At 38.1% G+C, this 25325-nt stretch overlaps 1 protein-coding gene across 1 annotated transcript; it reads left to right on the plus strand.

Moving 5' to 3' along the window:
* Nucleotides 1-71: 71 nt before the first annotated feature.
* SUZ12 (SUZ12 polycomb repressive complex 2 subunit) lies at nucleotides 72-24241 on the plus strand. The gene is made up of 16 exons (XM_039562078.1): nucleotides 72-510; nucleotides 3291-3337; nucleotides 3428-3492; nucleotides 8263-8331; nucleotides 9887-9936; nucleotides 11164-11249; nucleotides 12595-12826; nucleotides 13573-13675; nucleotides 15002-15107; nucleotides 15834-16011; nucleotides 18871-18962; nucleotides 19417-19560; nucleotides 20154-20311; nucleotides 20917-21115; nucleotides 21619-21698; nucleotides 22023-24241. The coding sequence occupies exons 1-16, from the start codon at nucleotides 216-218 to the stop codon at nucleotides 22366-22368; spliced, it is 2250 nt and encodes a 749-aa protein (XP_039418012.1). The 5' UTR covers nucleotides 72-215; the 3' UTR covers nucleotides 22369-24241.
* The last annotated feature ends 1084 nt before the right edge of the window (nucleotides 24242-25325 follow it).

Genomic DNA, 25325 nt, shown 5'->3' on the forward strand with positions numbered 1-25325 from the left:
GCGCGGCGCCATTCCCGCGGCCAATGGGCGCGCGCGGGGGGCGGGCGCGCGGCGGCGGTCGGGCTCGGCGGCCGCGGCGCTGAGGGGAGCGGGGCGGAGGAGACTTGGCGGAGTTGGAGCGCGGCGCGTCCCCCCCGCCTCACGCACCCGCCCCTCCCGGCCCTGCCCGCCCCGCTCGGTCTCCGTCCAGCCGGGGCCCGCCCGGGGCCACCCCCATGGCTCCTCAGAAGCACGGTGGAGGAGCGGGGCCCAGCTCGGGCTCCGCTGGCGGCGCCGCCGGAGGAGGAGGAGGAGGCGGCGGGTTCGGGGGTTCCGCCGCGGCGGCGGCTCCCGGCGGCAAATCCGGCGGTGCCGCGGGCGGCGGCGGCGGAGGAGGAGGCAGTGGGTACTCGGGCGGCTCCTCGGCCTCCTCGGCAGCGGCGGCGGCGGCAGCGGCGCTGCCCCCGGTGAAGAAGCCGAAGATGGAGCAGATCCAGGCCGACCACGACCTCTTTCTTCAGGCCTTTGAGAGTGAGCACCGGGTCGCCGGAGGAAGTGGGGGCCGGGCCGGCGGAACCGGCCCGGGCCGCCGCGGAAAGGGCGGGAGGAGGAGGGGAGGGCTTTGGGGAGCAGGGGCTTCCGGGGGTAAACACGGTGGGGGGGAGCGGGGCCGGGGGAGGCGGGGGCCGGCGGGGCCTGGACGGAAGCGCGGGGAGCGGGGCCGGTGTGCGGGAGGGCGGCGAGAGGCGCCCGGGGCCCGCGGGGCGGAGGGCGGGTGTGAGTGGGTGTGTGTGTGTGTGTGTCCGCGCCCACCGATGAACTTGGTTCTCAGTAGCACTTCCCATCAGGCTTTCGGGGCGGCTGGTTCCCTTCCCTTCTCCAGCAGCCCTTGGAGGCTCTGGGCAGTGAGGGGCGAGGGGGCCCTTTCCTCTTTGGCCTCTGCCGTTCGAGCTCGTTTCAGGGGCATGACGCGATTAAGACTTCACTGTACTTGGTTTTTCTTTGTCTGGCAATAATTTTCCTGTAGTCGAGGTTTCGTATTGGAAATTGACCTTTGCGACCCAGGCATCCTCCCTGTGGCAGTTCCAGATAGGAGGGGAATCCCCTTGAATGCACTAGAAAGTTGTTTGTGGAAATCTGGTGTAAAAGCACAGTGGAGAAGTAAACTTAAGTTGTACTAAAAGATTTCTGTGCAGTTGCCAGGCTTTGAACGGAATTTTTAATGCCCTACTTGAAGACATGATCCTGTTTTGGGATTAGTGCTGTCAATGCTCACACTTGCTGTAGACAGTGACAGTGTTGGAGTTTATGGTGTGTCGAATAATGTGTGGCCATTTGAGTCTCAGCCCTTTTAACATCACTCTGTGTTCAGCAAATACTGTGCTGCAAATGGGTCAAGTGGCAAACTTAAGTTCTAAGAGCTTTTCTCAGTGTCAGTGCCCGAGGTGGAAAAAATTCTTCTGCCCGTGGCGCAGTGTGTCAGATAAGAAAAGCACAGAGCTGTGGAGGTGGGGGTTAGGAGGAAGCTACAGTGTAGATGTACGCATTTATGTACGTATATGTTAACCCTGTAATGCAAATATCATGGGAAAACTGCAGTTAGTAAATACTGTGTTAAAAAAATCCTAACAGTGTACTATTGAATCACGTTCTTCCTGACTGTTTTTGTCCTTTTTCAGGGTCATATGCTAGGAAAAGATAAAAGATTTATTTTAAGCTTTTGCTGAGTAATACAGACTTGTGAAATGTATGTCTCTGCAGGTTGAAGAGTATTTCAGAATTTTTCCACTTGGGAAAACTGAAGTTGAAGCAGCAATGTGTTGCCTTTAAATTAAATTACATCCTTGTGAATGTAGCTTAATGTTTTCATACACTAAGAAATTATAATTATGTCATGGGGGTTTTGAGACTAAAAAACCTGGGATGTGTTTTTCAAAGTTGTGACTACTCCGTATTTTCACTTTGTGGCAAAGTGCACATTTCTTAATTTCTTTCTTTCTTTTACCTTGATTTGAAAAATACAGATTTTATTATGATAATTTGCATTAAGCAGAACTTTACTGGCTTTCATCAGCCTTCTTAAAGGAAATACTGTGATCCTTTTAAGATTTCCTTCTCTATCAATAAAATACCTCTTTAATAATGGGTTCTATGGGGTCTTACGTTCATAACTGTAGAAATGAGGCTTAATAATATCTTTAAAAAGGGGTAAAGGGTATAAAAAGCTGTCCTTTTCTACTTCTGATTGCGGAATTCCACACAATAAAGTTTCCAGCTACTTGAAATAAATGTTTTGCAGTCATATGAAAAGAAAATTGTATATTCTTTAAAAATAAACTTTGTTTTCTTTTTGTGGGAAATGGAGGCAGTGTTACCAGCCTTAGCATGGTCATCAATACATTGACCATTCTTACTTCTCTCCACTTGATGTGTATTACCAAGTCACTTATAAGTTTCTTGCTGATGTTACTTAGTGAAGTTGGCTTTTATTTCAGTTTAAATAGGGTGTATTTCAGCTTAGTTTGGAATTCTTGTTAGAAATAACCTCATCCAGACAAAACCCTTCTTGTCATGATTTAACTGAATTGGTTAAAACTGAACCAAAGGTCCTCTTCTTGTCTGTAGGCAAGTCTTGATCCTTTGAACATTAGTTCTCCGACCTGTTTGAGGTGATGCTGTGCTTTAGCGTCCATTTTGTGAACAGCTGAATTATCTTCCCTCCTTTTGCACTTGGAAACAGTAGCTGCTTTACTAAAAACAACGTTAATTTCCCACCTTAGAATGATCTATAATGGATCATAGTCAACTGGCAGTCCTTATTCTTGTTTCAGTACCTGCTGCAAGTGACCTTGGTACTTGCCAGAACTGTAAAGCAGATACCAAATTGTCTGACTGTGTAAATGTATTGTGCTATTTTGGTATCATAGCAGATGTGTTCATTAAGTTCATGAAGAAAACTTGCGTGTATGACCATAGGTTGTGATACGTTGAGGTATTTATTCTGCCCTTTCATGATACAAGGCCTGTAAGAAACACATTTTGTGGAAAGCAAGAGCAGTCAGAGTTGAGTTGTGACCCCAGATTTGTAGTAAGTACCTTAAACAAGAAATTGCTTTGTGTTGTAGAGTTGGTGAAGTAACCTTGAATGTAATAACTTGGAGTTACTTGGACGTTGTGACGCTTCATTTAATGACTTTTGTGATAATTGTTTCAAAGTAATCACCATACTAAGTTAGATACTTTTTATCATTATAAGACTGTCTTTCTGGAGGTGTAAGTTACATTGGATAACATGTGTTCCTTTTTCTTAGAACCAACACAGATATACAGATTTCTACGCACCCGAAATCTAATAGCAGTGAGTAATTGGTTTTATCACTCCTTTACTTTGCACTTGTAGAAAATTCTAATTAAAGGATAACCATTGTCTATTTTTTCCCCCCTGCAGCCAATATTTTTGCACAGAACTCTCACTTACATGTCCCACAGAAACTCCCGAACAAATATCAAAAGGTAAAATTGTTTTTGTAAAGTAATCCTAAAATGTTCACCAAGTAGCACAAGTCCAAAAAACAGTGGAGGGTGATGTCCTGTTTTCTTTTTGAAGAACATTAAAATGCATACTTCAGTGTACAGTTGATTTCTGAGACCTAAGAGATTTTTTGCAATGTTAAGTGTATGTGTAGCTTTATCCATGTGACTGCTGTTCATACTGGAAGTGTTCAGATGTGGAAAACTATCTGCAGAATCCTAACTAATTCTCCTATGTTGGTTTTCTCTTTTGGAAGAGAACTTACTAAAAAAAGCCAAACAAAACTGTATTACATCCCAACTCTTGTAATCAATGGTGCTTAATCATAATCATATGAAACATTGTATTTTAAACTGTAACCTAACCACTTGTTTTTGAAAAAAACAAAACCCAAATACAAAACTATTGGCTTTGTTAGTTAGTCATGAAAGAATCCAGTAATTATTTCTGTAGTTATTTTAAAAGCTGGAAAATAAAGGAGGTCTGTTTATAGTATTTTACAAGAACTCCAGCAAATACTTTAAAAAGGTTGCTTTGAACTGGATACACCTGAGAGATGGGCTTCAGTTTTGATACTGCAAAGTAGTCATTCCTGTTGTGTGAGGTGCTACAGCTGCCTGTCAGTGGACCTGGAAACATAGAAACACTGCAGAGGGCCAAGTGCAGTGTACATTATTTATTAGCAGAATCACAAGGCCCTTCCAGTTACTTCCCCTTCACTGAAAATCCTTTGTTACAGTTTAGATTTTTTTTTTGTAACCTGAACATTTAGTTTAAAATATTTTAGTACCAAAGTTCTTATCTCTTGGAAACAGTTGCTGTGGGACTTAAGTACAACAAATACGCAACAAAATGTAATTATGCAGACAATTCTAATTTAAACTTTGTATTTATATCTAAGGGAAGTAATATCTGCATGATCTGTAGATCAATAGAATTTGCATATTTTTATTTAAATTAGAGGAGCTATTTATGGCATTGTTTGATCTCTTGGATATTGTTTAATGTTCTTGCTATGAGTTTTAATGCCACAATATAACTACTTCTTATGAATCCATAACATACAACTTCAGATACTTAGGACAGGTAATGATCAGGTTTGGGGTTTTTTTTAAAATTGAAGTTGTAGCTTACTTTTTCTTACGAAAGTTACCAAAATGAATTTTTTGCTTATTTTAGAGTGAGTCAGAGCAAAATTTAAAGAAATTATTTTCAGGGTGTCTTGTTTTTTGTGGTTTGGTTTTTCTAACTAGAATGGTACTACAGAAAGTTCTTGCTTATAATTTAGATTAATTTATTATTGATTTAAATGTGTATGTTACTTGAAAGTGTTCTGTTGGATATCTGCTGTACTTGCTGGGAAGCAAGAGACAATTCTTTGCCTGTGCATTGTTACCCACTGTTCCAAATTCCAGTTGATTCAGCTGCACAAGTAATGCTTGGTTTCTGTTGGAAATGTACTGATTTTTACCAGTTCCCTTAATGTTTTGTGTTAGAACTGTGAGTTTAGCTGGGAGATGTTCTAATAACAGACAGATTACAGCTGTTTCTCTCAATAGTTCTGACAATGCTGACTTACTAAAATCATGCTGGTAATTAGGTCTGGGAAGATCAAGTAAAATGTTTCGGTATGTTTTCTCTATAAAAACACAATAATGCAACAGAAGTGAGCAAGCACAGTTGAAAGGGAAAAAGCCAGAAAGTAATTGTGAAGTGTGTTCCCCCCTGGGTTCTCTCTACCCTTTCCATGCTCAGTTGGTACTGTGGCCCTTCTCTTTCAGCATAGTTAAAACCAGAGAAGTTGTAATTTAAAAGGTAGTTTGGACTGAGAGATTGGCAAAAGAGTCTGAACTGCACTTCCTGTGGGGGTTAGCAGGATCCATGTTTGCTGATCTGTGCTGGTAAATACTTACAGATATCCCCAAGATCTGAATCACTATTCTTCATTCAATAGAACTAGTTAAGATCTTGTTTTGGTGAAAAAGAGACTTTAGAAGAGGGAAAAGATCTGAACTAGAGAAGATCATCTTGAGGTTTATATTAAGAAAAATCTGTGTTCCTGGTTTCAGTATAGTGAAAATGTTAGTAGAGTTCTTTTTGCAAAGAGGTCTCTTCTGGAACTGCATCACTATTAGCCTGCTTATGTGGACTATACACGTATATTAATTTATTCCCCTAGAACTCCTAAATGTTGCCATTTTTAAATTGGTGATAATTATTTTGATTGCCATTTCAGTAAACAGTTTATAAATAAAATATAAAGAACTAATCTCCAAACTTTATAGAACTTACTTAAAGAACAACAGTAACTATAGCTCTGCATCTTTTACCTCCGGCTCTATGATAGTCTGAGAAAAATGCCAGACAAATTTATCGCTTGGACGTAGGGAACTAAAACTCCATTTTTACGAGGAAATTATGTTTAATACATGTTTAATACTAAGAAAGTGTTTAGAAAGCCTAGAATGCTTAGATCATAGGAAAATGGTCATAAGGAATAGTTAATGGCCATGTGTCAATCTGGGCTAAAAAGGTATTGAAGTTGTTGCTTATTGGAGAGGTGATGGGCTTTGGTCAGCTGATACTTGATGGAGAGCTGAACTGGGCTTTGTGTCTCTGGGTCTGTCTTCAGGTGTTAGTATATTAGACCAAATGATGGTGTTGGAAAGAAGTTACTAATTGTTAATAAAATTACTTCACATACAGTATTTGGTGACAGTATTCACATACAGTACTTGGATAAAGGAATAATTGGCAAAACAATGGCATGCTATGATGTGACTTCTAATACTTTGCTAATTATTACTTTCCTTGTCTGGAATAAGAGTGGGTGGAGAAAGGAATGCACAAGATGCACATACTTGTTGCACAAGTAAATGCTGTCTTGAAAATCCTGAGTGTGAGGAATGGTTATTACAAGAACTTAATTTTGTCTGTTTTGCATGGGAACATGGTAACATAAATAGTAATTAATTTTAAAGGAATTTCTGCTCTTACAAGTTAACTTCAAAGGCAAATGTTTTTTATCAGTTGCTATTTTTAGTTTTTCTGAAAGATTTTTTTATTAGCAGGACTCCCATGTTTTGCCTAACCTGAGTCTGGATTTAGCAAAGGTTGTGCCACTGTTCTTTTTTGGATCAATAATGGTCACATGTTAAATACAAGTTGTGCCAGATGTTAGTATCTTTTATGGAAGATTGTTAACTTTCCCCCTTCTGGGATCATGTTTGTCTCTTAGCTGGTTTTTGGCTCGTATTCCAATCATGACATAACTTTGCTCTAAATCTGTTTTAAGCAATTCCTCAGTCTGCAGAAAGCCCTCTAAACTTACTGTTCTGCAGAACAGTGGCTGATTTTGATGAGCTGGAGCAAAGTGCACGCAGAAACATTTTTACCTTTGAATCTGAAGCTTTTAATGAATTGCTCTGTGCCTAACGTCTCTTGATTTAAAGCTGAGGACAGCAATGGTCATTTTAATAATCCCATGTTTTAGTGTAGGTGAGTCAGTTCTTCAGTCTGTCATATGTGTGAATCTTGGGCTGAGTAGAGCTTTGAATCAGTGATTGTTTATTACACAAATCATAATTGTTTTTCTCCTTGTTATCTGAGTGCAGCCCTGTAGTTTTTGTTGCCCAATGTTGCTGTTTAGTCACCACATGATGTGTAACTCAATCATTCACGAGCATTACATGCTGACTTTATTCAGAGTGACATCAGTGTTTCTTCAGTCAGGATATTTCTGTAGACAAATGCTTCCCACTTCCCCAGAACAGGGTGGTGGTGTTCCCTCTGCAAGAAACCCAGTGTTCGGCAACTGTTTATGATGTTCTTACTCCATTTTTCTAAGGTATAAATGTAAAGGAAAGATGCCGTCAGATTCTTGAGCTGTCACTGTAGTCAGGTGCAATTTTGTGGGCACCTAGAACCAAGCATTAACTTGCCTTTAATGAAAAATAGAAAGACTGTTCTGTAACGTGTTGAATAACTTCTGCTCGTGAGTGAGCTTTATTAAGCAATGAACGTGAAATTGTATGTATGGTAGAACAAGCTGAACATACGAGCATGAACAGACTGATGTCAGAATTACAGAGAGGAATGATTTGAAGTGATTATTCTCTGACATTTTTGTCATTGGTTGTCATCGTTCCCTGTTTCCTGTGAGTGTGCTCCAAAGGTAGCTTCAAAATTCATTGCTCTTTGCATTGTGTCCATTTAATAGAAATGTGTTGAGAAGTGAGGTTTTGGGTTTTTAATTAGGCTTTTAACTCTTTTGTCCTACAAAGTTTTAAGTGTTTTTCATTATTATTATGACCAAGATTAAAATAGTAATGACTGAAGGGCTGTTGCATCAATTCCTGGTATGTATAAGTGTCACTAAAACAGGAAGATTTTCTTTGACAAAACTGAAATGTGGTTAAACATGTTCATTGCAAGGATTTCAATATGTTGCTGTTAAATGAAACTTCTTATGAGCAGTAGGATTACATTTACAAGGTCTGGGTTTAATTCCTTGTGTTATTTTTGATAGTGCTTGAGAAGCAGTTGTGTCGCTTATAACATGACCATGGTACTAGGTCTGAAGAAGTATATATGTGTCTAAAGGGTGTTTCCTGAAGAGAAGGCTAAAATAGTATATATAGACAGTTTTAGATGGAAAACCAAGTCAGAGCTCAGGCTGAATAATTGTTTCTGCTGTTAGTTGTGGGTTATAGTGGCTGTGTAAAACTATTCTTTTTGCTTTTTCCTTGCAGGAAGACATTCAAAGTAGATGACATGTTATCAAAAGTAGAGAAAATGAAGGGAGAACAAGAATCTCACAGGTACTGTCCTGCTGTATATTTATGTGTGTGGGCACAAATGAGCGCATGCACGGGCTAAATCAAAAGTACTTTCGACTGATCAAGTGCAAGTGATAAAGAGTTATTACTAGAAGCAAGGCACTTACTGTTTGAAATGTTGCTTCCAGAATCTTAAAATGTGTGTATATATGCTGGTCACTTAACTTGGAGAAAAGCAGTATTGGGATAAACTTTCAATATTTGTTGTGGCAGCTCTTAGAATGTGTATAGAAACTTTAAATAGGTATTTGCCTTAACTTTGTTTTTAAGAGTGTCAGTTGTGTCAGTAACTAATCTGTGTGCATTGGAATTAAAAGTAAAAAAATGAGGTGGATTTGGGAAAATACAACAAAGTTTTATTGCTTGGGGTTTATGTTGTTGTATACCTGCTATTTTTAACCTTTTCCCACAGTGTTTGCAAATCATTAGACTACTGCAGAGGCAGCTGTGCTATATACAGTGTAGTCTGAAACAAACATAAATTTTGTATTCTAAGAGGTTTTATGGATTTACCATGTATTATTTTTCTTAATTATATTTTGCTCCCTATATTGTTGTTAGTTGCTTTGTTGAAACAACATAGAGTATTGATTTGTGTGTGTTGTTTTTTGTGCTTTCAAAACTCTCCAAAATGTGCTTTAGTGTGGAAAAGTAACCTGGATGAATAATGCAGGTTGGTGTAGTTATAGTCCTTTGAATGCTCAAGCTGTTGGGCACTTACATTGATCATCTCAGAGCTCTTGGGAATGTTTGCGTTAAAAAATAAGTGTGGAGTGTCAGGCTGTATCTGCCTGAGAAATGAAGGTGCGCAAAATTGTGTCTGGTGGTGTGGTGGGACAGTTGATGTTTTGTTCAATGTGTATTTCAGAACTACTAAGTGGTTTTGAGACTGTTTTTAATCTAGGTTTATAAATACTTGCTTTAAACTGAAATGTGCTCTGAATTTTGCAATTTGAAGTAAGATGGGTCTATAGTCAGCAGAATAGGTTGTGAAACAAAACAGATGCAATTATTATTTTGATTGCATATGTTATGAATTATATGGACTTGATGTAACTGATAATCTTTATTTCTAAAGATGAAGGTTCCCCCTGCAGATTCTCATTACCAAGATTAAAATACTTGTTGGTTTGGTTTTGTTTTAATCTGTACCAAGCCCATGGTTCAGGGTGAAATTCTAGACAATTTCCACCAAAACTGAACTCTGTTGCTGATGAATGTCCAACAAATGTGTTTACCTGCTTGTGAAGGCAAGATCTCCTGTCTTCAGGCAGTGTTTTTCTACTGTAGTGTTAAATTTTTTTTTTTAACATAGTAAGTCATAGAGTACCCAGAGAGAATGAGTCTGTAAAGAGAAAACTGGTGTTCAATTCTGCATCAACTGCAACTGCTGTATCCAGGCAGTTTCCAAGTTAAAAGGATGGACTGAATCATTAGAGTTCTGTACTGAACATCAGTGAAGTGGTAGCTGTGAGAAGAAAACACTTATTTATTCTAACATTTCCTTTTTTTTTTTTTTTTTTCTTTCCCTATTTAGCTTGTCTGCTCATTTGCAACTTACATTTACTGGCTTCTTCCATAAAAATGGTATGTTTGCCAATTCATTCATTACACTATTAATTTGTATAACACCTTTGAAATTAGTAGAGATACGTGAGGGGAATATTTGAATGTTTTTAATCTCTGGTGTTTGGATGCAGGTTTTAATTTACTTGTTCAGCCTGTCTCATTAGTTATAATTCAGTAGTGCTTTAAAAATGTTGTACTGTAATTGTGATGTTAAGAAGGTAAGCCTTCAGGGTTTTAGTCAGAACAGTGATTTTGAGAAATACTTTAAGTCATTATCCATTCAAACTGAAATAGACCTTGAGGAAAGTGATTCTTTCCTGAAGAATGTCATTTTCTGGGAGTGTGTCTTTGGTGTTTGAAGTAGCTTTAAAAAACCCCACAGCCATCAAATAGTTGGAAGATTCCATGCTAGTTTAAAATAGAAGTGTAAGAAAAAATTTTGTCAAGTCTAGAAATGAAGGGAAGGCCATGTCAATGATTATAAAAGCCATGGAAATAATAGTTTAGTTCCATGGTGTCTTTCAAGCATGTAAGAATTTGCCTCTCAAAATCGGAATATCAGATTTCATCGACCAGAATGAGGAGTTCTATTGCTCTGAGAGCAAAAGCTGTTTGTCCATTAAAATAAAACAGTATTTCTAATTTTTTGGTTGGCATTGCTGATCACACTGCTGGCAGCAGCTACCTTGAAGATTCCAGGCTCTAGGAAATTTATTGTGCAGTCTCTGAAACCAAGTCTTAGTTTCTAAGACTTTTTTTTCAGGTTCTTTCGAGAGTCCTTTAGCAGCTATTGTGCATATATTTAACTTTGCATAATATTTGAGATTGAAGGGGGATAATTTTGTTTTATTTTCCTATCTGATAGCATCTGGATCTTAAACTCAAATTTCAGGTTTGCAACCTGTAAAGAAAAAAATTGGAAAAAATAATTTGACTCATCTGTAATTAGTGTATTCTGACTGTCCTTAAATCTACCCATAACATTTTTCTCTGTTATAAAACATAGCACACTTGCTCTTTTAAACTTTAGAGATCAGCTATGCCTTTTAATCTGTTAATATGAGAATAATTAGGATATATTCTCAAGTGGAAATTTGTAGTAAGTTTGGGGAGAGTTGAAACTAAGAATGTGGTTAAAGGTCTTTGTACCTGGGAGGTGCCTGTGGTTAAAAAGTAATTACAGATGGATTTATATTGTTGAATAGATCTTCACTTTTTCAGAATTTAAAATACTTTTCTGTTTAGATAAGCCATCACAAAACTCAGAAAATGAACAAAATTCTGTAACTCTGGAAGTACTACTGGTGAAAGTTTGCCACAAGAAACGAAAGGTAAAAATTATTTCACAAACTATTTATATACATTAAAGCAAAATGTTTACCTGCTTCTGGAATATCCAGGTAACATTGCCATATAGTGATGCTGTATAGTTGAAATTCATCTTTAAATTTAAGAACGAGTGTATTCAAGTTGTTTTCTATTGGATTTTGCACAGCTTTATGAGAAATGAGTTTTAAAAAGCATTTAACGTTGTTGATTGAATTAAGCTTGTAAATCACATCCACTCACTGTGAATTTCAGCCACTTCTGGTTTTACCTCAGTTTTTGTGTGTCACGTCATTAAACTGTTCATTTTGTTGTGATGTCCAGAGGCTTAAGTAAACCAGGCAATCACAAAATCATAAAGTAGTCTATGCCTTTTAGAGTTTAGGAGTAAAAAGGAACAAATTGTAATTGTTTTGAATTCCTCAGTCATCTGCCAACTCTTGTCTCTTTCCTTGCTTTTTCTGTACCTGTGTTTTTTATTTTGATCATTTCAGTTATTGCAGGTTTTAGCTACCATGATTCATAAGCAATTTTATATTTATTTTTAAAGCATCTTTGAATTTGCTTGCAGTTTTAGCTGTGCTTATTTTACATCAGTTGGCAAATTATCTTCCCAACTATGAGAATATGGGAGGCTTAGTAATGCTTTAGGTTTTTACCAGAAAGGGAAAGATTTGCAGTCAGAACTGTGTTCTTCCCTAAGAATGCTAGGCTGATTTGACATGTTTTTAAGAATTGATGTTGTTTCTAGCCAATTTTGTTAATTGTTATAGTATGGATAAATATGGTGAGATCAGGAGGTGCTGATTGTTATTCCAAATGTTTTGCTTCAAGCTTCATATTTAGGCCGTCTTGTCTTGTTTTCCCAATTCTACACAATGTTCGATGATCTCTTTGAGAGGTACTGAATATAATAAATCCCAGATGAGTGCTTCTTTATCTCACAGATAGCACAAAGTGCACTTTGAAATATTGCAAGGAGAAGATAGGAATCCCTTGAAATATATATATGTATCCTAAACATTTAATTTCTTCAGGTAAACAGAATTAAATTAGTATTAGTGACTGTTTAACAATCTAAGTGCCTCATGTTAGTGTTACTTTAATCACATAGAGAAAGATGGCTGCTGCCAGAAGGGGTTATAGAATGCCAATTTTATTTACACTTAAAAATATCTGGGTTTGCATTTAAAATCTGGGATTGCTCCAGATTTTTTTATTTATATCTGTTACAAGGCTTATTTTCAAAAGTTGGCAGAACAAGTACGATTAATAAATGACGTCAATTTAAATAATGTCTTTACTTTGAAGTCTAAAAACCCAAACCTTATCTTTCTTGTTTTGCTGCAGGATGTCAGTTGTCCGATAAGACAGGTTCCTACAGGTAAAAAGCAGGTGCCTTTAAACCCAGACCTCAGCCAAATAAAACCAGGCAACTTCCCATCACTTGCAGTTTCCAGCAATGAGTTTGAACCAAGCAACAGCCATATGGTGAAGTCTTACTCATTGTTATTCAGAGTCACTCGCCCAGGAAGGAGAGAATTTAATGGACTGATCAATGGCGAAACTAATGAAAACATTGGTAACTTCAACCTTTAAATCTGCTTTTGCAAGGTTTATCTTGTAAGCATGTATAGAGTCATCTTGATGTGCAGTGTAGGTGACGCTGTGACAAGGGCCAGTAATAACTGAGTGACTGAGCTTTTATTTGTTTGCAGTCTCTTTTTAGGGGCTGAAATTCAGCTGGTAGCTAGAAATTGTGCTTCTGGTTTTTGTAAATTTAACACCAGTTGTTACTAATGTAGTGGTGAAGGTGTGAGGCAACACTGTTAAAAGGTGAATAGTGCAAGAGAGCCCTGTGGTCACTGAGAGTGTCATTATTCCTCTACCAACACTGACTCACTGTAGGTGCTATCAGTATCTCTCAGCAAAACTAAATGACAAGCCAATAGAGAAAATACCCCAATAACAAATTTTTAAAAGCTATTTTCTTAATCTTACTGAGATGTGTTACAACACAAATGTTTCAGCCTTGAAAAGTGCATGTAGGATGAAAAACTTTCTCACTATTTTATAGCTACAAGAGGAGGAAGGTCAAATCCCAACTTCTTTATGCTGACAGAATAATAGGATGAAACTATAAATACATGAGAACATACCTAAAATATGATTACTGTTAAGCTAAGTGCTCTTTCTATTGCATTGTCCTTCTCTATTGTATGGCACATCTGACACCATCAACAGCCATATTTGTGACTGCATAGAGACTGTTTGATCTTTTGAATCTGTGCTTATATAATGATTGAATACCATATTTCTTATGTGCAGATGTCAATGAGGAGCTTCCAGCTAGAAGAAAAAGAAACTCTTCAAATCGTGAAGATGGGGAAAAGACATTTGTAGCACAAATGACTGTTTTTGATAAAAACAGGTGATATTATTAAAAACAATTCTATTAATCATTAGAAGTTTGTTTGATAATAAACTTAATATGTTCTTTGTTACAGTGTAGGTTGTATTTGGCTGCATTTTAGTTGTTATTTACAGTAAGAACTTCAGCTTGTTATGTTTTTTTAAAAAACCTGCAGGTTTCATAACACATTTTATACTGAAACCCATTCAGTGATTATTGTAAATAATTCCCATCTGTGAACTTGAATATTGTCCTGTTAATTTGCATCTGTTTGTCTGTTCCTTGCCAGTTTTTGGCAGATGTACTTTCTGGGGTTCTGTTAAAGATCAGTGACAGCATAATTTAAAAGAAAAACAAAGAAAAGTTCTCTGAAATACCCTTACTGCTTACATTCTGTTGCATGCCATAATTTTCTCCATGCCCAGACCGTTGCTGATGTAGTCACAGGTCTCATTCTGCCAGCAGCTAGAGAGGACGTAAGTTCTCCATTACTACAGGACAATCAAATAAATTGTTAAAATTGTAACAGGCTTACTCTGTCATGTAGTTTAGTTATTTATTATCATGATACTACTTAAAGTATTTCAAAGAAGGTGGAGTGGGGTGAACTCCTGTGTCAATAGCTCAGAGCACTCCAGATCTAGTTCAAAAGATAAGGACCAGACCATTTCCTGGGTGGACATTTTGGTTGTTTGGTTGGTTGTGCTGCAAAGGATCATAGTGCCAACAGCCAAAATACAGTACAATGAAAATAAGACCTCTTTCCGTGGCAAATGCAGGTCTCAGGTAAAGGTAGGTATTTAGATGATTTCTTTATCAATAAAAATGGAGCTTGAAGAAAAAGCTGCTTTAAACCAGTTCCAACTAATTCTGACAAAATGGTTATTTATCCAAATAGGGTTTTAGAAGTATATTTTGAGAAGAGTTTGGGTTTTGAAGAAATATCCTTTTCTAATATATATCTTAGAAGTCTTGACAATATTTTGTTCTTTTCTATTACTTAATTCTACTGGAGAACTTGAATATGCTAAACACAATAGAAACCATTAGATGGTTTTGTAGTGATGATAAGCAAGGACATTCTCAGACATGCTGTTGTATAAATGAGACTGATTTGCAGCAGAACCAAGTCATGCATTAAAATGTTTATATGTTTGGTTTAGTCTTTAACATTTTTCTTTGTTATGGATGATGTTTGCCTAAGATTCAGACCTAGTCAAATAAATTTGCCTGAAAATACACCTTTAGGTTCATGGAAATTTAGTTACTGTGAAATAGTGCATTTTAATAGGCAAACAATAAAAAAGAGCTTTTTTGCACATAATGGGTGTTTTGTCTTGACAGACGCTTGCAACTTCTGGATGGGGAATATGAAGTGGCCATGCAGGAAATGGAAGAGTGTCCCATTAGCAAGAAAAGAGCAACATGGGAAACGATTCTGGATGGGAAGGTATGGATTGTTTTAGTGGCCAAGAGACCTGTCTTCACAGGAAATAATTCTCTTTGGAATGTATGGACATACATTTTAATTTAGCTCTCAGTTTAGAAAGCTTTGGCTACACTGGATCCTTAATACAAGTAGATGGCAACTACTGTAAGTATGGCAGCTGTTTCTTTTCAGTGACTTCTGAATTTCTGACCTAGAAAATCAAGCAGTTTAAATGCTATTCTAACAAGTTGGACATATCAAAAAGGAGCAAACTGCAGAATATTTAAAGGGGAAGAAAGAGGAACCCAGACCTTTCACAGGTGTGATCTTATGTACATACCTTAAGAGAATGCTGATAAAATGTAGTGATGAAGAGGATGTATCAGTGTAGGAGGAAGGGTTGAGAAATTGTTGACTGAGGTGAATCAACAGTCAGTGACTCTATGTACTTACATAGTCATGCTCACATGTCCTGGGAGAGTATGAGTTGTAAGTGATTGAAGAGAAGAGGATTCCAGATAGTTGCAGAGTATTTGTATTTCACCATGATCTTATAATTATGAAAAAAGCAGAGATGATCCAAATTATATAGTAAAAGTACAGTTATAGGCTCAATTATCCTGACCAGCCTTTAACTGGATTAAAATAAATTACATCAGTCTACATTTTGTGAATATTTTCTCATTATTGTTTTTGTGAAGACACTTACTCTGCTGGGTTTTTTTTTTTATTTCCCCCACTCTCCAGCGGTTGCCTCCATTTGAAACATTTTCTCAGGGACCTACGCTTCAGTTTACTCTTCGTTGGACAGGAGACACAAATGATAAGTCTACAGCTCCTATAGCTAAACCTCTTGCAACACGAAATTCTGAAAGCCTCTCTCAAGAAAACAAGCCCAATTCTGTTAAGCCTACTCAGACTATAGGTAAGCAAACTTTGGTTTTGCTGCTGAATAATCATCTGCTTAGCCCTTGTGTGCTTAGGGCTCATTGGTGCAGCTGCTTCAGGTAATTCTCAACAGGAAAAAGCAAAACTGAGTGGACTTTGTTGTATCCTGTATTTTGTAAATTTTTTAAGGTTAAAAACTAAACATCAGGACAATATTGAAGTGATTATATACAATGCTGGTAAATCCTGCTGTGAAATACATTGGGAAAAATCCATCAGTAGGATTTTTGGGATTATCTGGTTTGCCCTACTCACTCCAGTTACTGTTCTGTAAGTTTCTGGATTTATAGGTGCCCTGGTTTCACGCGGAATACAGTTAATTCTCTTCTCAGTGGCTGGTATAGTGATGTGTTTTGGATTTAGGATGAGAATAATTTTGATAACACTGATGTTTTAGTTGTTGCTAAGCAGTGTTTAGACTAAGTCAAGGACTTGGCAGCTTCTCACACCACCCCACCATCAAGGAGGCTGGGGGACACAAGGAGCTGGGAGAAGATACAGCTGGGAAAGCTGACCCAAGCTGTCCAGAGGGATATTCCAGAACGTATGTGGAATATATATGTATATGCTCAGTATAGAAACTAGAAGGAAAGTTAGCCTAGATGCCATTTTTATTTTTTCTCACTCCCAGTTGTTTGTGACTTTGGATTAGAACCTGGTGTTGGCAGGTAAAGCTCAAGGACATCTGGAAAACTTAAGTTGTACAGAGAACAAAGGCTGCACCTGTTGTTTCAACAGCTATGAACACATCTAGACTCTGGATTGGCAGCCAGTTCACTTGAGAGTAATCAGCATTTCCAAGCTTGTAACTAGATTGGGACTCAGATTAAGGAATCTTCTAGGTCCCTGTTGTAGAAGTGATTATCTGGAGTGCAGTGGTTCTGTCCCCGGGCTTAGTCTCTGGGGTGTTGCAGTGAGGCACTACTAGTGAAGAGTTGATAGTGCTTCGGAGAACTTGTCCAAAATGGCATTTCAGTCTGAGTTTGGTGAAGTTTTGGAGCTGGAGTACTGACAGCAAGGGAATTACTGTTATGAAAAAAGCACTGCTTTTCCAAATGTAGTTTTTATGCAGTTTTGTTGCAGTAAATGTTGAGAAACGTAATGGTGAGGCTTCCTAAGAGTGGTGATTCTTTTAGAGCTTTAGTGTGATAAAAAAGTGAGAGCAAGAAGAATTTTACCCTACCTGTGCAGAAACCAATGTCTAGAATGATCCCTAATATCCTCAGCCAACCTACAGGCGTCTTTCTCTTTGGAAAGAGTACAAGAATATTTAAATAAGACTGATTTCTGTTTCCTGACCCGAGTATTTTACCTGAGCTAGGGACTGCAGACACTTGGGTTTCTTGCATTAGGATGAATGGCTGACAGTGCATACAAACATGAAGTAGTTCCAACAGAACCTGCAAGGTCTTCAAACGTTCGCTGTAGAAATTGTTCTGCTTTCTCTTTTCTTCCTTGTACCAGGCTTTCTTGTGTTTTAGAGTTTCTTGGAGACCTGTATTGTAATTTGTTAGGCAGGTTTTATCCTCAGACTTGCAAAAGAAATGAGAGCTGAGTTAACTAACTCTAGAAGGCGTGTGGTAGTTTACTGTAATAAATGTAGAGACAGTAGGAACATGGCAAGACTGCATTGCTAATGTAAACCTCGAACCCACTTTTTCTTCTATCGGAAAAGCTAAATATTCCAGTAAATTGATAAAGTTACAGCCAGAGCACCCTTCCCAAATAGTACAGCCAACTCTTACACACAAACATATTGTAATGTGCAGCATTGTAGGGTATTTATTATGGTTCTGCTGTTTGCAATGTCTGAATACCACAAGAGTGAAAACAGTAGGAAACTTCTATCAGAGATTCTGATAAAGACCCAGTACTTTCCCAATGGTACATAAATTTGGTGTTGTCATTTTACTTTGGCATATTTCCCAAGGCAGACCAGTGGAATAAAGACATCAAAGACTTTCTAAATATGGCAGCTTAAACTTTGCTGTAATTACAAAGTTCTGAAAGTAACTGAGCCATGGAATTGGGATTTCTCTGATGTGGTGCAGGCTAAAGTGTCAGACCTTCTGTCTTTTTCATACAGAAAGAAGATAAAATTTCCATTCTTCTCCAAAATACTAAATACAAAATAAGTGCATCTTCTAGAAGTTAGGTTTTCCCATCTTTTTCACAACTCAGAAGCAAGCAGGGTCATTATTTGGTTTCTCTTGAGGGCAGATTTATAAACCTGCTTAGTTATGTGGGGTTTCTCATTGATTGTATGAAATCAAATACTATTACATAGATTAAAGTGTACAGAAGAGATTCAAAAGCAACTGAGCAGTACCATTACACATGCAAATAGTAAGTGTTCAAGGGTTAAAGTTTCAGTTAAATATTTTGTGTGTTTACTTACATTTCTGCTGTCTGTTAAGAGACTGGTGGAACTTCTGAAATCGAATTTAAGTGATGTGTTTGAATGCAGCAGTCTGAAGCAGGGATGGTTTTAATTTCCCAGCCTCACCTGCTTTTAGCAATATATAAAGAATTCTCTGCTTAAATGGAGTAAGAAAAAGGTTACTTTTTACCTGACCATTTTTAAGTTCTTTGAAGGATTCTCCAACACTCGATATAACCTTGTGTTAGAAGTGGGTTTGCCTGTAGGTTTGTGAAGGAAGCTGAGCATCCAGACTTCCTTGCTGCTGGTAGGAGCTACTTATGTCAAAGGACAATTGAGTAGCTTGTTTCCTTTAGCAGCAGTGCTCTTCTCAGAACTTCCATACTTGGGTAAGAAACAATGTTTGTCTGTTCCTCTGCAGCAAAGAAATGTGTGTCTACATGTGGTTTTTTTCAGCTGTGAAAGAATCCTTGCCGACAGACCTTCAAACAAGAAAAGAGAGAGATGTTTTAAATGAACCTCGACAGAAGTTGCGAATATTTTACCAGGTATTGAAAATAATAATTAGAGGGAAAAACTAGAATCTAAATATTGTGTGGAATTAAAATGTTTGCTTGGGAGCTGGGTGGAAATTTCCATTTGCCCTTTTAGAGGATGCCTTAAAGAGTCTTAGATTCACAGACTGAAAGCCATTCCACAGACTACTCTTTCCAGAAGTATTTTAGGAAACTAATCTTCCTGGGGGCACATCTGATGTTCCGAAAGACAAAGGACATTCCTTGTTAGACATCTGGAGGGAGACAGGTGGGTCTCCTATAGGAAAAAAAATTCTTGAAATACCAGTGTTTCAGTACACTGAGCTGATGTAGTGTTCCCAAGATCTAACTATTGCTGTCAAGGTCTCTTGTAATGATGTCCAACTTGGTTTTGAGGGTTGGAAGTTGATGAATGAAACTCATTTGGTGCTAATTCTGCTCTGCCTGTTCCTTTGTTTGCATCAAGTTCCTTTACAACAACAACACGAGGCAGCAGACCGAGGCCCGCGATGACTTGCACTGCCCCTGGTGCACACTGAACTGTCGGAAACTCTATAGTTTACTCAAACATCTTAAACTCTGCCACAGCAGATTTATCTTTAATTATGTTGTAAGTAATTTTTTGTAGTTTAGCACTATGAAGCACTGTACAGTCTGTCACAGATACTACAAGTGCAGGGATTCTGTTTCCATCTTAGTAAGTTGTAGGACTGTATCTACAGGTTAGAAGCTGCTTTCTGTGAATGTTTTTGTGTTACGTGGAGGGGAAATATTGTGGGTTTGATTTTCTTTCTTTATATATATAAAAGTGCTGACCACTGGAGGCTGAATTCTGACTGTAGCTACTGCTTTTGCATCAATGTGCTCTTTGATGTGGAAAGCAATGTAATTAGGTTGGAAGTCTCTTGAAGCTCTAGGAAGTTCAGAAGTGTACTTGCTAGCAATCTTTTGCTGATATTTTCCTTAATTTTATAATTAGTTCTGGGTGGTTTTATGTAAAACAGTAAAATAGTACAGAGCAAGGAAGCTTTAGTATAATTTGCTTCTAGAGATTAAAAATTATTTGGGTGTTCTGAAAGGAAACTTGGAGCTATATCAGGTTATTGACAGGTGATATTTAAGGTATTCAGAATTTAAAGGTTACTTGTTTAAACCTCTTGATGCATTGTCATTACTGTCTGAGTATTTGCAATTGTGCTTCAGTATCATCCAAAAGGTGCTCGAATAGACGTGTCCATCAATGAGTGCTACGATGGCTCCTACGCAGGAAACCCCCAGGACATCCATCGCCAGCCCGGCTTCGCCTTCAGCCGCAACGGGCCCGTCAAAAGAACTCCAATCACACACATCCTGGTTTGCAGGTAGGGAGCTGGGAAGCAAGCTCTGTGTGGGGATCACAGAATCAGCTAGGCTGGGAAAGACCTTGGAGATCATCAAGTCCAGCCTATGACCTAACACGATCAACTAATCCATGGCACTGCGTGCCACATCCAGTCTTCTTTAAACACCTCCAGGGACAGTCACTCCACCACTTCCCTGGGCAGCCCATTCCAGTGCCCAACCACTCTTTCTGCAAAGAATTTTTCAGCCTATAAACCAGATTTGTGAATCTGTAGGTGCATATACACAGTGCTAAATTTCACTGTTATGACTAACTAAAATGTAACTGAAGGATGATAATGTCACCCATGATTTTTCTATGTTTTTCCAGATGAGATAGCTATTCATAACAATGTAGCTCTCTTTAACTGCTGTACCCTAAATCTTTTCTTCCCCAAAAGGTGAAGTTGGAGGGTTGGGTCATGAGCTGTTGGGTTTTTAATGGGGATTATTTAATTGCTAGAGACTTCCCCCCTCCCAACATTTTTGCAAGCTAGAGCTTAAAATAATTTGTATTAATCACTGACAGTTCTCAGTATTTGCATCTCTGATGTGATGGTGACAGCAGTAATTTCTCCTTTGCCAGGCCAAAGCGCACGAAAGCAAGCATGTCCGAGTTCCTGGAGTCTGAGGACGGAGAGGTGGAGCAGCAGCGGACGTACAGCAGTGGGCACAATCGGCTCTACTTCCACAGCGACACCTGTCTGCCCCTCCGCCCCCAGGAGATGGAAGTGGACAGTGAGGATGAAAAGGACCCAGAATGGCTTCGGGAGAAAACCATTACTGTAATTATTCCATTTGTACTAAAGTTATTTTAAGTGGATTGTGGTTTTTAAAAGATGATCTGCAGTTGTTTTAGGGAACAATGGGGCATATGTTGCAAAATTTCTGCATTTTAAAAGCAGAAAATTTTGCTGGAAAACTGTTGATGGAAATAAATGGAATCAAAGTTTGTTTTTTCAAGTATGCCTTCAGTTTGCAAAGTTGGTTCAGTCCCCTTGTGTTCGAACAAGTTTTCGTTGTTTGTGGCTCCTTTTCTCCTTCAAAGAGGAGATGCTGAAATCAGGAGCACACAGTTTGGGCTATTTATAATAAGGATATAATTTATCATCACAAATCTCTACATGAAAAGACATTTTTTAAACTTTTTTGACTGCAGAACCTGAATTTTTTCTATATATTTTTGTGTATAAGTTGAATTTTGGGTATGCTTTCACTACTTGGCAGCAGACATGCAGTTCTGATGGGTGTGTTTGTTTCTTTTCCTATCCTTCCTCCCAATCTCCAGCAAATTGAAGAATTTTCTGATGTTAACGAAGGAGAGAAAGAAGTGATGAAATTATGGAATCTTCATGTTATGAAGCACGGGTATGTTATTCTGCTTAGTTTTGATACAAATAAATTATAGGATACATTTGGTTGATCATTTTGCATTGCAATTCACTAAATACTTAAAATTTAGTTGTCTCAGTTGTTTAGGAAAGGGTCATTAAAGGATAATTTGTAAAGCTTTTCAGAGTTTAAGCTTTTAAAGAAGTTCTTGTGCCTAGTTGCCTTTGGGTTTTGAAAAGAAAAAATACTGGACTCTGTAGTAGCTGCTCTCTGCAGTTACATTGATAAATCATGTTGTAGAGTATCTTTTTGTTTTTGAAGATGTTCTACTTGCGTAATGACAGTTTTCTTATTTGACAGGTTTATTGCTGACAATCAAATGAATCATGCCTGTATGCTGTTTGTTGAAAATTATGGACAAAAAATCATTAAGAAGAACTTGTGTCGAAACTTTATGCTCCACCTGGTCAGCATGCATGACTTTAACCTCATCAGCATCATGTCCATAGACAAAGCTGTGGCTAGGCTCCGAGAGATGCAGCAGAAGTTGGAGAAAGGAGAATCAGCCTCCCCGACGGACGAGGAATCTTCCGAGGAACAAAGTGGGACAGCAAATGGATACAGTGAAAATACCATGAGAGAGAGGATTTCAGAAGTGGAAAGCATCTCAGGTGTCACAAAACAGAGCAAGAAGCAGAAGCTCTGAAGTCAAAAGTCAATTGTCATTCAACGGACAAGCATTGAAGTGACATTCTAGGGTGCATGAGCTCTATAAAGAATTACACACAGAAATACAGAGATTCCAAACAGGTACTGCTGGATGGAAATAAATGATTTCAACAAGGATATTGTTTAAACAGGGTTTTTATTCAGTTACTTATGCAAGTACTACATGTATATTGGTTTTGGTGATGTAATGACAATATTCTAAGAGTCTGAGCATGAAGAGCAATATAAAAATCTTTTTGTAATTTTAGTGTAATTAGTGTCTTAAGAACTTTATGGAATTTACATAATTTAAGTATATGTAAAACCGTTTTTATATTAAGATTTTTGCATCTGTATCTGGCTGTTTTTCCTACCATGAAGTTGTGAAATATTAGGGAAAGGGGATTGGGATACAGTTTCTGCTTTTCTTATTTAGAAATTCTCCAGTTAGCTTTTTGTGAAAATAGCGTCTGACTATTTACAGTTTAACCTTGATCCTTGTATTTGAAATCATTTATCAATTGATCATGTTACAAATCAATTTTTTTTACACTAAAAATTGTCAGAGTTGGCGAACTTAGCACTTCCTTTGTCTTGTGCCTGTTTGGAAAAGATCTTGGCTTTTCACGTTCCAGACACAGTGAAGTACCACCTTGGCTTTTTGAGGTTAACCAGCAGTTTGGGTTTCGTGGATAATTCTGATGTATTGATCGCCCAGTGTACCATTTTAAACTTGAACATTTAGCTCCTTTATATTTTTATTACACATTTACACAGCTACAGAAAGGATTTGGGTGCAGCCCCTCATGTCTGGGGTCGCCCGTCCTGGGGTGCCATGCTAAGGCCAGAGCCTCATGTCCATCTGCAGGCGCTGTGTTGCCAGCTTCCCGGGAAGTTCTTGCCTCAGCACAGACTGCAAGGCCAGGCCATGGGTTTAGCTTTGGCTTTCGAGATGCCACTCTTGAGGGAAAAATGCACTGTAAAATTGGACCAGAAAATGTGTTGCACTTCTTATGTAAGTATTCTGTGATGTATTGTATTCAATACAGATACTAAGATGCTGACTAAACTATATTTGAGCAGTTTTGCACTGCTGTTAACACATTTTATGCATACGTTTACAGATTTTTTCCAATGGAAAGTGGTTTCACTACTGGTACAGTATCAGCACCGAAGGGTTTTATTCCAGCAAGCACTGTGGTTGAGTGACATCACCTCAATTTTTTATTATCCTTAAAATATTTCATTTTTCATATTCTTTATTTATAAAGGAACAATGCTGCTGTAAATACAGGTATTTTTTGTTTTTTATTTCATTCCATCACCATGAGATGCAGTTCCCTATTTGTTGAAGGGGTATATAAGCTTTCTAATGGTGTCTTCAGAAATTTATAAAATGTAAATACTGATTTTGATGGTCCTTAAGATGTGTTTAACTGTGAGACTATTTAACTAATGGTGTGGATGTGATTCGTCATCCAGTATTAAGTTCTTAGTCACTGATTTTGTGTACAAAATAGGAAAGAGGGAAAACTGCAGCTTTTCATTACAAACTTCATGAATTGCCAGCTCTCTGAGTTTTAGCAAACTCTAATTATGCCTCTGGATAGTACATCATGCATTTCTCTCTGGCTTTAATTTGCTAAAGCTGTGCACATATGTAAAAAAATAGATTATTTTAGGGGAGAAGTAGTTCTAGAATTATTGCTTATGTCATTTCTTAAGCAGTTATGCTCTTAATGCTTAAAAGAAGGCTAGCATTGTTTGCACAAAAAGTTGGTGATCCCCCCAAAATAGTAATGAAATTACTTCTGTTCAGTAAACTTTGTATGTCATGTCAATTTATAATAAAAGCTGAAAAAATCCCCTTGTTTTCTATTTATAAAGATGCCTTTTCTATTTGTACCTTTGAAGATGCCATGTAAGCTGGTTAAAAAGAATTTGAACGGTACAGTAGATGTAAAAACAAAAAAAAAACCCCTCCCCCCCCCCCCCAAAAACCCCAAAACAAGTTAAGCTGTTTAAATGAACCATTGTTTTTCATTAAATGTTTTATTTGAAATCAGCTTTTGTACATGAAGTTCAGTAATACAAAATTTGCCATGATGGGTGTCCAGTCATTCCATGTGCAGAGACCTCAAGCAGCACCTCTATAAACTCTTTGCATGACTTTTAAAATTTGGATATGTGTTCTTCCTTTGCCAGATTGTTACAGCTCTGTTTAAGGTATCTCCATAAATTTCCAGGGTTTTAGCCAGATTTTAATAACTTTCATTCTCCTTTCTTGGGGTAGAGCTGAATACCTGAGGTAGATGTGCAAGTTGTACTTTACTGTGCAGAACTGCAATTTATAGAAGTGCAAGTGACACATACCACTTGTGTTGGCAGTAACAGAACTAAGATGTGGTTTTACATGCAAGTGGCTAATTTTTCAGACATTTTTAAAAGTATTTGGCTTATATGAAGTCAAGTTTAAATTGGTGTCAGTTGAAAACCCCATTCATCTGGGACTGCAGAGGATGGATGCTCCAGGTACTGTGGGACAAAACAAGTCAGGAATTGCATTGCTTGGCCAAGTCGTGACTGTGGAATGGCAGCCACTGGAAACCTTTTTCCATGTTAGGATTCAGATCCTGAAATGCAGAATGTGCCAGGTGGGCTCTGCAAACTACCTTAGGCTGCTATTGAGCTGTGTGTTCTTGTCTCTAACATTGTCCAGATTCTCCTAATCTGGCCTTCAGCGGGCTCATGGCAGGTTTTAATGTTTTGTAGTTGGTGATCACAATGGGTCTGTGAACCCCAACTTGGAACCTAACATGATTTCAGTATTAATTCAGTGCACTAACTACTCTATTCAAAAGTAGGTGAATTGTTAACCTTCAGCCCACATTGCTTGGAGTATGTCTTGAATTTTGAGGGGTGGGGTGAAGATTCACTGCTTCATTCCAGGCAGTT

This window comes from Corvus cornix, chromosome 18, assembly GCF_000738735.6.
Source record: "Corvus cornix cornix isolate S_Up_H32 chromosome 18, ASM73873v5, whole genome shotgun sequence".
NCBI classification, from domain to species: Eukaryota; Metazoa; Chordata; class Aves; order Passeriformes; family Corvidae; genus Corvus; species Corvus cornix.

Bases quoted from the DNA above. Each gene is read 5' to 3' on its own strand.
- SUZ12 (XM_039562078.1), top strand. From the start codon at position 216: ATGGCTCCTCAGAAGCACGGTGGAGGAGCGGGGCCCAGCTCGGGCTCC. The intron at 12,827-13,572 runs GTAACTTCAACC...TCTTATGTGCAG, and splicing joins CGAAACTAATGAAAACATTG to ATGTCAATGAGGAGCTTCCA. The intron at 13,676-15,001 runs GTGATATTATTA...TTGTCTTGACAG, and splicing joins ACTGTTTTTGATAAAAACAG to ACGCTTGCAACTTCTGGATG.